General features: G+C 37.7%; 1 protein-coding gene across 1 annotated transcript; it reads left to right on the forward strand.

Moving 5' to 3' along the window:
• Positions 1-7193: 7193 nt before the first annotated feature.
• On the forward strand, positions 7194-9841 carry LOC119681031. Its single transcript, XM_038094092.1, has 2 exons — positions 7194-9142; positions 9210-9841. Exon 1 carries the CDS (start codon positions 8122-8124, stop codon positions 8959-8961), a length of 840 nt encoding a protein of 279 aa, XP_037950020.1. The 5' UTR covers positions 7194-8121; the 3' UTR covers positions 8962-9142; positions 9210-9841.
• Positions 9842-12945: the final 3104 nt, after the last annotated feature.

Genomic DNA, 12945 nt, shown 5'->3' on the forward strand with positions numbered 1-12945 from the left:
TCATAGTATTTAACGCATTTTTTATCACTCGTAATGATTCGCTTTAATAATAATCGGATTTCGTTGCGTTTGAAAAGCGCTTTAGGACTGGTAATTTGGTCGATCGAAATTTCCAGAACGGAATCGAACAAACAACTCCTGGGTCGGGTTCTTCACCCACAGCTTCCTTTCTATAAAATTCCCTCATGCTCTCGACAAATTTTTCGGCATAATTTTTAAACCAATTTCATCTTCTTCTGATATTTCAAATATTTTGAAATAATATATAAATTTAGACAAGCGACGAATTACATTATTGTCTTCTATAAAAAATGTAGACTGCAATATCAACTTTTAAAAACATGGCAACTGTAATCGGATTAGTGTTGTCAGATAGCCAGACATATGGCTATATTTGCAGTTTCGTTATTTGTCTAATTATTAAATAGCTATAAGTCTTAATCGAAATGATCATAAATTCAAGTCGGAGATATTACCCATAGTTTTTGAACTACTGCCTATTATAGCGTACAAATAACAAAAAAATATATAAATACCAAAAATCCACTTATTTGGAGAAAGAATGAGAAGTCCGAATAAATGAATTTTTCCCAAATGAATATTAAAGAAGTTTACTTTGGCATGACGGTCATAAAGGAACAATCCGCCTGGGCTCGGTATTAGAACAAATCCGTGGGTACAACTGTGAAAATTACACTAAATTGTTTTCTTATTTGTTTATGTGTGATTTTTGTGTCATTTTTTATACATACGAGTATTTTGTGAAAAGGTAGCACTGCAAATATAAATGACATTCAAATGAAAAATAATGAAAACACAAGGCTAACAACATAAAAAAGGACGAAAGTATTTTAACTGCTTGAAGTGGTTGAAATAAATCGCATATGCACGAGATTTCGGTACTCAAACATAAAATCTAAAACACACGTTTGACTTCTGCAATGAACTTCTGAAGTCTCTGAGGACCTGAAGCAGTGCTGTGAAGGATATGCACGAGGTATGCACGAGTACTTGCGGGCACTTGCAACACTGAGCGGTAAAAAACAGTGAATGAAAAAAGAGACATCAAAATTGACGAGGTTTGTTTAAATCATTTGAAATTGATGAACTTGTTACCACGCGCGTGTTAAACGACGTTTACATGTAGCGCAATTACATCCTTCCACTTCCTACTGTAATTTTATTGAAGGACATAAATTTTAAGGGTAAGATACGTGCTCTGATACGGTCGGCTCTGACAACAACCCCATTTCTCTATTTCCCTATGTGCATGTGCTGTGTGGAAGCTTTATAATTTTAAATAGGCGTAAAACCATGTTTGCCTTTTTTTGCGATTGAGGCTATCAAGTGGGCTTATAAATTTCGCTACTTGAGTTTCAATTGTGCTATTGTGGAAGATACTTCGGATACATTAATCCAAACATATTTGCTGTCTGGTGTCAATTGAATAATTGCGCAATGTTGTTTTTAAAATGCTTAATTGAAAGGGTGTTTTGTTATTATTATTGTTGTACATTTATTCGGTGAGTTTGTTGGTGTTAAGCGCAAGTATTTCTGCACCCTCGCCCTCCAATCGCAATAACTGAGTATGACTGAATTTTCGCAGGATTTCGTGGTTACACGAGTATCCTGTTTCAAATCGTTTTGACAATTGTACTCAATCGATTGTTGTTTAATGTAATTGCCAGCTATAAAAACAATTGAGGGCGATTCTTACTATTTCTGAGGTCAATCGGAAAGTCGTACATATTTCACTCCAAAACAATTATGTTAAGCGCTTTATAGATTTAATCACTAGAAATATCAAATATCTAGCAGTAGTGGTAGTAAAAAATGTGTCAAAATAGTGATTTGATATTAACAAGATTTGATAACACATCGAATGCTCTGCTCAAGTAATGAGATATTGCTTCTGAAGCGAAATAAACTTGTAAGGATTTCAGCTGGTGAGTTAGTAAGTTGGTATCAGTAGTTTTAACTTATAATTAAAAATTAAAAATGACTAAATATATAAAAACTATCTAAAGATACAATTTGTTCATTTGATTGAATACTAGAATACCTATTGTATCTGTGTCGAGGCTTATTCAAATCCACGCTGAAGCCTTTGGGCGTCCTACTGTTTGAAGATCTATGGTTCTGATGGAACAATGAGCTGTACGAGTTTACCACGACACTGAAATAGTTATGTTTCCGATATGCACTAAATCTGGGCACTTTTGCTCTATGATAGCTAGGGGGATTCTGCAGAGTCCCACCCATCTCACTGACTAATTTGAGTATTCCTGATAATCTTCGTGATTAATCAATGATTGATCTAAGATCTGCATACCGTCCCTTGTGGTTAGTGATTACTCTGAGATTAGATAGTGCTGATTAGGGCAACCTGTGGGTTTTCGCATATAGCTTAAGAGCTCTGTTCCTTATATATTTTTTGACCGGATCTATTTTAAGATCTCTTAGCATGTCATTCATGCGGATGTACCATGGCACTTTGAAGAGCCTTCGGAGAGCCTGACTTTAAGCAACTTTTAGCTTATGGATAGTAGAGTCGGCAGCCACTGAAATAGTTACCGGAATAGAAATTCAGCGGCTTCGCTGGCTATTAATATGAATGACCATTCGAACGATAGTACGAATAGATTAAATTGCTCCGATAAGATGTTTGACGTCGTACCCAAGGAGTAGAAAATGGGGTAGAGGACGCTCATATCTTTGATTGAAAGATTATGTGACCATCTACATAAAGTACTCGGTACTACCAATTGACGGCAAAGGGCCACTGATCGGGCTGGTAGGAGAAAGCTACTGGATGCTGAAAAATACAACTTACGTCTGCAATGGCCAACTTAGCTTGTGATTATACAATCTTTAATTCCTTCAGCAATATTTCCAAGTTTTCCATTTACTAATTCATCGGGATAGTGCTAATATGCACATCTTACAAGAAAAAGCTGGAATCGAAACGACTTTTTTTACTAGTTGAAGAGGATTTACCCAATAAATCCCAATAAGTTTTTATATTTTATATTTGACACCACATATAAAAGCTTTATGTTTTATATATTCAGTGTTATTGGTAAGTCTTCGTTTTAGAAATTCCATTGATTCCATTGATGTAGAACTTCTGTGATTCATCGACAAAATATTTGGCCAAGTGATTTTCAACGGCCCTTTGGTCAGCCTATTAAGGGAGTTTTATATAGGTGAATACATTTGAGTATCACTTTGTATATGTTAATTAATTGAATTTGAACAAACCTGATGCATTACATACACTCAAATTATTATTCTCTTAATCTATGATAGTTTAAACAAGTATTTGATGTGTAAAACAAATTTCTGTTAAGCTACAAACGTTTTTGGGGTCCAGCTTTTTCGTGTCCCTTGTTCAAACTCTGTTTTTTGCCCCCCACCTCAAAATACAATGAAATGCACTTTCTTATTAAATATTTATAGCTTCTACTGACTATCTCAATCTAATTAAAAAGGGGCTGTTCACTGCTCGTCTGTTCATTCACTCATCTCACTTTTATGATAAATGTCCTGCACTTAAAGCGGAAACTCCTGTTCTTCATCTTTTATGATTATAAATATCGGCATATAAACAAACGGAATCGTGCCATGAGAGATTCTTTCTGATTAGGTACGTCTGCCGCCGTTTGCCACCAGCCGTAAAACTGCAATGGCAAATGTTTATTAAAATATTTTTTAATGTGAGCTCATCAATAAAGGACTAAACAACGTAACGCAACAAAAGATACAAAAAACAACAAAAACAAAGTCATTTGTCAAACATGAGTACGTTTGTACAGATACATTTCTATGTGAAATATAAATCCTTTATATATCCTGAAGTTAATTCGATATCCTGTTTGTTGATATGTTTGTGTACGTAATTGTTTTATTTACAAAATATAAAGAAACTATTAGTTTATGTACAAATAATTGCCATGCACCTGCTTAAACGTCCACATGAGCAATTTTTAATTTGACTTTCAAATTATGTATCCAACAAAGTACTGCACTCATGTCTGTCCTATGTATTTCAGAGTTGCTCGTTAGAAAAAGGCACACGCCAACGACGACGAAGTTAATTTTTATGGTTGCATCTCAGACATGCAAAGATAAAACTTCATACTAACTGCCGATGGCTTATTCTTGTCGGCATATTTAGTCTTTATTACTATTTTTAAATATAGTCAAGGAAACTTATGTGCATAACATTTTTTATGGTCAATAGACCTCAGTTTTTGTGCATATAGACTTGGTCTTGTAACATACGAGTATCGTATATATGTAAGAGAAATGTTTCAGTACCTCTCCGGAAGTAAGCTATGTCGACATATAGTTTAGTAGAAAACCTTGCTTAGAATAATAAAATTTACAGTAATATGTTATCAAATCGCGGTGTCTAAAAATTCAGAATTTGGCTAATATTTTTATTAATAAAAAATATTTTTTTCGAATCTTGATGATCAAATTATCAAAGTCGTTTATATAAATTATAGAAGAGGTCCACTTATTGTTACTCCCTGCATCTATTAATCTTGACTACAAACTAGTCTAATGGACCAGCGCTATCGCGGATTGGGGGAAAAAAACGAAAAAAGATGATAAATGAAAATGGGAATGAAAATGAGAAAGAAGTTAGTTAGTTACATAGCTGTGTTCAGACTGACGTAGTTGACCGCAGCAGAAACCAAGAACTCTATAAGATAGACTCTATTAAGTTCCATCGGTATAGACACATTGTTATTGCAATCTAAATCATCGCAACACTACCGGTATACACCATATGGGATTTAGATTATTGAAGCAAGACTTAAACATTTTGTGAAATTTGGAATAAATAAAAAGCGGAAGGTGTTGTCAATATAATATATGTGATGATATATATAAATAAATATATAATGGATAGAGCCCTGAAATTTTTTGCGAAATCTGATAGACTTACCAACACCGCGTCATTAAATATGAGAATGGTTACAGGCTCCTCGGGGAGGTGTGCAGATCTGAGGTCAATTATTGCTTAGTCTGATGAAGTGATAAACAATAATCCAGTCGAGGCGTAAAGAGGGATTTTGAAAATACCTCGCAGTTAATAGAGAGTAAAAGTGCTCAAGTGCACTGGCTGAAATAGTTACAACATAATGATATACAATACATCTAATCCAAGCGCTGAAAGCTTTTGGCGAGTTACAAAATTTATATGGGGTCTCAAAATATATTGATGGAACACTACACATTTTCTATTGATAAATATCGACCTTTTCTGTTTAAATGAATCATCCAATTTGTTCAACTGATAACATTAGCTTCAGAATTGATCATTGTGTTGTTTAACAGAAGGTTCAAATGAACTCTATTTTTTTAAAACTCCAACAGATAGATACAGATAGTATAGTACTTTTTGATAAGTACTGATGTTTGAAGTGCTCTAAGCCGGTTTATTTTTTACTTTTTTGTGAATTATGATATCACTTTCCGAACAACTCAAGATATTGGACCATCATCTAATTAAGATCATAGCGTCACACTTCTCTCAATTCTAACAAAATTATAAATTAAAAGTAAATTACTATAATTAAGCAAAACATCTGATAATTATTAATACTACATTTTGAATCATTCTTGATGAATTTAAAGAAAATATTCTCATTGGGAAGAATCTGCTTCATGTTTGGTACGAAAACTATTTGGAAAGCCTCTGTTCGTCTCATAATGGAACTATTGATGACTTAACAGTTTTTACTGCTGTATAATTACCCGACTCTCTCGAGAACTCGACAAAAATACTTGGGGGCTGTTAATTTTACAGGGCTAGAGCACAAGCCTGAGGTGATCCAGTGTGCATCTTGAGTAATGCATACTATTTTTAGAAATGAGATTCTGATCTAGTATCGCAATGGATGTTAATGGTCTACGAGTGGTCTTTTTGGCCAGCCAGCTTAACCTAACCTAAGCTAACAGTTTTTTCAGTAGTGGAAATATGCTTTTATTATTATGAGATGCAAAGAAATACATACAAATTTTATTCAGATATTTAATTTAGTTTAATTTGCAAGATGACTTGGCACTTAAATACATCAATCAAAAATACTTATTGTTCTTACGATTTTGCAAACGGGAGCAGGATTTGTTGCTTTTTTACTATTATATCCCTTACGAGTACATCAAAATTATAAGCATAAGTTTATGATGTAAAAGGAAGGACGTCGGTATTAGCGAAAATAACCGAAACGCAAACATGTTTTCAATTTGAATTCATAACAAGATAATCGATCCTTTGGGATGCAGCAGCTCAACGTGCATCCACAACAGAAATATTTGCCGTCGCTTTCGTGTCTGACTGCGGCGATTGTTGCGTCGGCAAACGGCGAATGGTCCCTGGGCACAAAATGTCAGGGATTTTGGGAATATGAATTTATATCTTTTAATCTTGGCACAGCGCAGCAAGAAGGAGGCAAAACAGATATTAAGGACAATGGACATATTTCGGAGAGTGTAAGCACTTCTGTTTATTGTCAGTTATCTGCAAGTACAATATTAACCGTGCAAGGATGCGTTCAACTTGTTCCAAGTTGATATCCAAACGTTGAAGTGTTCGAAGCATGTGAAGCGCAACCTACACTCCGGATTGAGTTGCTGTTCAGAGTAATTGCATTAAAATGCAATTACAAGTGATGGGCATTGATGCGACGTTACACTTATGAAAACTCATGCGCAGTTGAGGGGAGGATTTGCGTTGTAGGCTGTGAAGGTAATATTTCCCAGGATATGCATAGCAACGCTATATGTTAGTTTATATGTTAGTGTTTTGGTTGGTTAGTTGTGACGTTAAAGGTCGTGTTTGTCACATGCTGTCATTGTTCTTACTTCATATAAGTGCAATTCATTGTTAACGCATTTGTCGGTTGATATATATGCAATATCCTTACGATATTGTTGTTGTTGTTGTCAACGTTGTTGTTGCTCGAGATATTATTGCTACAATGGTTGTTGCATTTCCTGCTCTTAATAAAATTAATTTTGCATTTTAATCGATTGTTCTGCAAATACAAATTCGTGTGTTGATTGACTCGCATTGACTTCGTTGACATATGCGTTCAACACTATCGATTTTATGGTAATAGATAGTTTTGGGTATTTAAAATAAATTTTGAAAGAAACTAATTGTTGTCTTCCTAGTATTTCACTAGATGGACTCGCAGGTGAGACTAATCCCAAGTACTCACCCCCTTCGAAAGGAGGGCCTCCACGTGGTGATCCCTGGTAACGCTTATAGCGGCTAATGCGAGCCAAACCCGCACCTTCCCATTCCTAAATATTCCCTACTATCAACATTTCAATACCCCTATCCCTCTCCACCTCCATCTTCCCCCCCAATCCGGAATTTGCACGTGTTCATCGGACTTGTTTGCAGTCGGGGGTAACAGACTGTATTCTAGCGTCGCACCTCAATGATACCTGCCCGCCTCATTGAGTAACTGTGGGCTTACCGTGTTATCGGGGGCTATGACACGGCGGACCTCCTTTCCCCCACACTCGTGGGAATTTAATGGAACATAATTTGAATAAAAATAATAAAAACAATATAAAAAACCAGCAGGAACACACACTGCAAATAAACTGGTAAATCGGTCGGAGTCTGATATCCAACATACCGATCGCCAGGCACCCTTTCCAAAACGGAAAGCGGAAAAAAGTACTGAGGGCAAAGAAGCTAGGAACAATACTAGCTCTCTGCCAACTGAATCAAAAACGGAACTTTCGTTACGAAAAGGAAGTCAAGGAACTCTGGGTTCAAAGGTTGCACCAAAAGATGTAACGATCGAAACACTACCACAGCCCTCGACAAGCACTGGACTAAACTCCGGCCAAAGCTTTCGCGACGCCAGGAAATCTACTGGTTTGAGCGGTGCGGGTACAAAATGGTACCTGCGCTATCTCAAAGAAGGCTTAGCACCGGAGGCAGCCAAGGAAAAGGCGCTCAATCGGCCGAGGGGCAATCAAGACTCTAAGAAGAGGTCTGCCCAAGAAATTAGTCCGATCGATCATCAATCAGCTAAGAAAAGAAGAGGGAATGAGAAACCTCCACAAGCAAAGGATGGTACGCAAATGACAGCACCAAAACAACCGAGAAAAATAATATCGGGTAGCAGTTACGCTAATGTAGCCAAGAGCTTAAGAATAGCAATTCTTCCGAAATCTTACCCGGAATCAAATCTCTCTAGGGAGGAGCAAGGTAAAATCGAGGAACTTCTCATTGAGGAGATGTATAAAGGATGGGATGCCAAGCTACGATTTAGCGGGATACACTTTCGCCCAGGACTTATACTGGTTGACTGCGTAGACGAGGATGCGGCTAATTTTATCCATGGAACGGCACCTAAGCTGAACAGATGGGAAGGTGCTGAACTCACCACGTGTGTCGGGGACAAAATACCGAAATTACACATGTTGACAGTCTACCTCCCAAGAGCTAAAGGGGTCGACACGGAAAAGCTGCTAAAACTACTCATAACTCAAAATGAGGGTCTACATACTCAGATGTGGAGAGTTTTTAGCAGCAAGGATCTGAAAAATGGCAAACTCCTAACAATCGGGATTGACAACCGGTCTCAGGAAGCCATAACAACCAACGGCTGTAGGATCTTCTACAGGTTCAGTTCCGTACCAATTCACCTGCATAAGGGACGAGACAACAAGGAAAGAAGTAACTCAGCTGGGGAAAATACACCAGCTGTAGGAACGATACCTGCAACTGTTGCGGAACTAGTGGAGGAGGAGGCGACCAGGAGCGAGAAGATTGAAGATATCAGCGTGCTACCTCACGAGAGTGAGGACATTGAGAATCTAGATCTCTCTCTACTGAACTTGGCGTCCGAGGAAGACTCCGAAAGAATCTTTCTGTCAGACACCGACGACGGTCTGATAGAAGAAACGAAGGAGGAATAACCACCTGATGACCAGCACTAGAATCGCCCAAATAAATATCCACCATGCAAAAGCTGCGTCGGCAGTTATTGCAAGGGCTACGCTCAAATCGAACCTGAGCATAGTGCTGGTCCAAGAACCCTGGATTTACAGGGGTCGAATCTGTGGTTTGACTGCAAAGAATATGCAGACAATTTGGGATGTAAGATGTGATAAACCAAGAACCTGCATTTTATTGAATATTAATATCAACTTTATCTGTCTTTCAGAATTTCTCTCCAGGGACCTCGTTGCCATACAGATTCCGGCTAACATCAACGGAGTTCTACGGAACGTAGTCGTAGCTACAGGTTATCTACCAGGAGACGACACTCAGGTACCATCTGCAGAGGTCGTTAAACTGGTAAACTACTGCGAGAGAATGAAATTGCCTCTTATACTCGGTTGCGACTCCAACGCACACAACGAAGTTTGGGGAAGCACTAACACCAATATAAGAGGTGAGTACCTTTTAGAATTTATAACTAGTAAAAAATTAGAAATATGTAATGTAGGTAATACACCAACATTTGTAACTATCTCACGCAAAGAGGTCCTAGATATTACTATAGGAAATACTCGAGGTTGTGAGCTTGTGAAAAACTGGAGAGTATCCAGTGAACCATCTATGTCTGATCATAGAATTCTAAGGTTCGACATTGAAGGTTCACCAATTAACAAAAAATTTTAAGGAACCCAAGAAAAACAAATTGGGAGAACTACACGGAAAATCTGAAAGACAATCTTGTCCAATTAGGGCTAGATGAAATCATTCAGAATGAAATTCAATTAGAAAATTACCTAGAAAACCTTAATGGGGCCATACTAAATGCATATGAGGATAGCTGTCCATTAAGCCTGATTAACTCCATCAAGGATGTGCCTTGGTGGAACAATGACCTTAAAAACCTAAGAAACACTGTTAGAGGACTTTTTAACTACTCAAAGCGAACAGGAGACTGGTCAGAATATAGGAAAAAACTTACTTTGTACAATAGAGAAATTAGGGCCTCTAAACGCAGAAGCTTTCAAAAATTCTGCGAAAGCATAGAAAGCACTACGGAGGTATCAAGACTCTACAAGGTACTTGCAAAAAGCAGTAGCCTCACCTCCACAAATCTCAAGCGAGAAGATGGAAGTTTCACCGAAGGTGAAGAAGAAAAGATACAACTACTTCTGGACGTACACTTCCCAGGATCCTCTACAACTCTAGGGACGGAATCAGAACACACTGAACCCCCTAAAACAGTAAAGAAGGATGATTGGAAATTTGCCAAAAATATAATCACAATGCCTAAAATCAGGTGGGCGGTAAATTCGCTCAAGCCACTGAAATCTCCAGGTATTGATGGTGTCTTTCCGGCATTACTTCAAAAAGGAATTGAACAGCTACTAGGTCCATTAACTAGAATAGCCAGAGTCAGTATTGCATTGGGATATATACCAAACATGTGGAGAAGGGCAAAAGTGGTCTTTATTCCGAAGGCGGGCAAGAGAGATCCTACTCACCCGAAATCCTTCAGACCAATCTGCCTCACATCCTTCCTACTTAAAGTAGTAGAAAAAGTTGTGGATAACTATGTCAGGAATACTACACTGAAAGTAACTCCACTATACAGTCGCCAACATGCCTATAGGGCAGGGCAGTCGACAGAAACGGCCCTGCATCAACTAAGTAACACGATTCAGGACAGCATAGATAAGAAAGAGATAGCAATTTGCGCTTTCTTAGACATTGAAGGAGCCTTTGATAACACTTCACATGAGGTTATAAACTCAACTATTTCTAAAAGAGGAATCAATGGCACACTCTCACGCTGGATGAGCAATATGCTTCGCACCAGGAGAGTAGAAATTCCGACCAGCAATGGTAATATTTTTGCAAATACTTCGCGAGGGTGCCCACAAGGTGGAGTATTATCACCCCTTATGTGGAGTATGGTAGTGGATGAACTATTGGTAAAACTGGACAGGAATGGCTTCCAAATCCAGGGGTACGCCGATGATGTGGTAATTATCTGCAGAGGAAAATTTGAGAGTACTCTGTGCGAAAGAATCCAGTTAGGCTTAAAACTAACTAAAGAATGGTGCAATTCGGTTGGGCTGAAAATAAATCCAGCAAAAACAACTATTGTGCTATTCACTAAGAAATACAAAATAAAAAACCTTAAACCCATCCGCTTAGATGGGTTTGAAATAAAACTACAAAAGGAGGTAAAATTTTTGGGTATAATTTTAGACCAAAAATTAACATGGAAATCTCATATCCAAGAAGTGACAAAAAAGGCAACCAAAGCCTTTATGACATGTAGATCCATCGCAGGTAAGAATTGGGGATGTACACCAAAGTCACTGCGATGGATATACACAGCAGTAATCAGACCAATGATCACCTACGGATCAATAGTCTGACAGAACTGCACAAATCAACAAAGCGTTATCAACACACTCAACAAGGTACAACGACTTGCATGTGTAAGCATAACAGGAGCAATGAGAACATGTCCCACGTCTTCAATTGAAGTACTCCTGGAACTTACTCCTCTTCATATCTATGTGCAATCACAGGCGAAGAGGGCTGCTCTAAGAGTAAATACAAATAAGGTGACTGGTCTTGAAACCAATAGCAAAAAACTTGATACTTTGGCTGCACAAATCCCAGAAATTGAAATGCCAATGGACAGGATGATTGTAAAGCATAACTTTACAAAAAACTTCAAAACTGAACTTGGCAACAAAAAGAACTGGGAGGGTTTGTCTAACATCCCAAAAATAAAAGAAACCATGATAACATGGTATACAGACGGCTCTCTCACCAATGAGGGAGCTGGAGCTGGTGTTTATGGACCAGGCAAAAAATACTGGGAAGCATTAGGAAACAATACAACCATCTTTCAAGCGGAAATATACGCGATAGATAGATGCGCCAGTTTCAATCTTGAACGTAACTACCGGAACCGTAAAATTGCAATACTGACTGACAGCCAGGCAGCTATAATGGCACTCATATCTTACCAGGTAACATCCAAACTGGTATGGGAATGCATTGACAAGCTGAACACACTCGGTGGGATCAATCAGGTGCACCTTTTATGGATTCCGGGACATACTGGTATCCAAGGTAATGAAATAGCAGACAAACTTGCAAGAAGAGGCGCGGCATCAAGAATGATAGGCCCAGAACCATTCTGTGGTTTAGGCAAAGGAGCTCTATCCATTATAATGAATGACGCAGAGAAAAAAAGAGAGAGAACTCTATTGGTTAATGCTACCAAGACTCTCACAATCTAAAATGCTTTTAGGGACTTACAACCTAAAACGCTTTAAAGATTGCATAGTGCAATCAAAGACTAACATAAGAATTATTACGGGTTTACTGACCGGTCACTGCAGATTGAATAATCACCTATCGAAGTTAGGAATTCAATCCAACTCAGACTGCAGATACTGCAGGGAAGAGAGAGAAACGGCATACCATGTGCTTGGGGAGTGCCCGGCACTGATGCATAAACGAAAGAAACACCTAGGAGGGTATTTCATGGATCATAAGGATTCAAGACTGGAGAAGATAGGATCCATACTGTCTTTCATTAAAGAAATCGGACTTGGAGAAATACTCTAACCCGACAAAGGGGCACAATAGATCTTTTAGGTCGCAGTGCACGATCCCTTACTCAATAATAATAATAATTGTTGTCTTCATTAAGTAAATATCCAGAATTTTGGGATTATGATTTCAAATCTTGAATTTTATTAAAAATACGTATAACAGTTAAGATATATTCTAAAAGATACTTCAGCCCAAAAGCACATTTAAGTTCTTAGTAAAAAAATAATGTTTAAAATTTTTAATGAATTAAATATGAGAAAGGAAGGAGTGATTTATAATAAATTATTTGATTTTAATTAAATTAAAATCATAATGCCTTGACCTGAACAATTTTTGTTAACAGGCATTGTATGTAC

Source organism: Teleopsis dalmanni, chromosome 2 (assembly GCF_002237135.1).
Source record: "Teleopsis dalmanni isolate 2A chromosome 2, ASM223713v2, whole genome shotgun sequence".
Lineage (NCBI taxonomy): Eukaryota > Metazoa > Arthropoda > Insecta > Diptera > Diopsidae > Teleopsis > Teleopsis dalmanni.

Coding starts and splice junctions, on each gene's coding strand:
- LOC119681031 (XM_038094092.1), top strand. CDS start 8,122: ATGACAGCACCAAAACAACCGAGAAAAATAATATCGGGTAGCAGTTAC.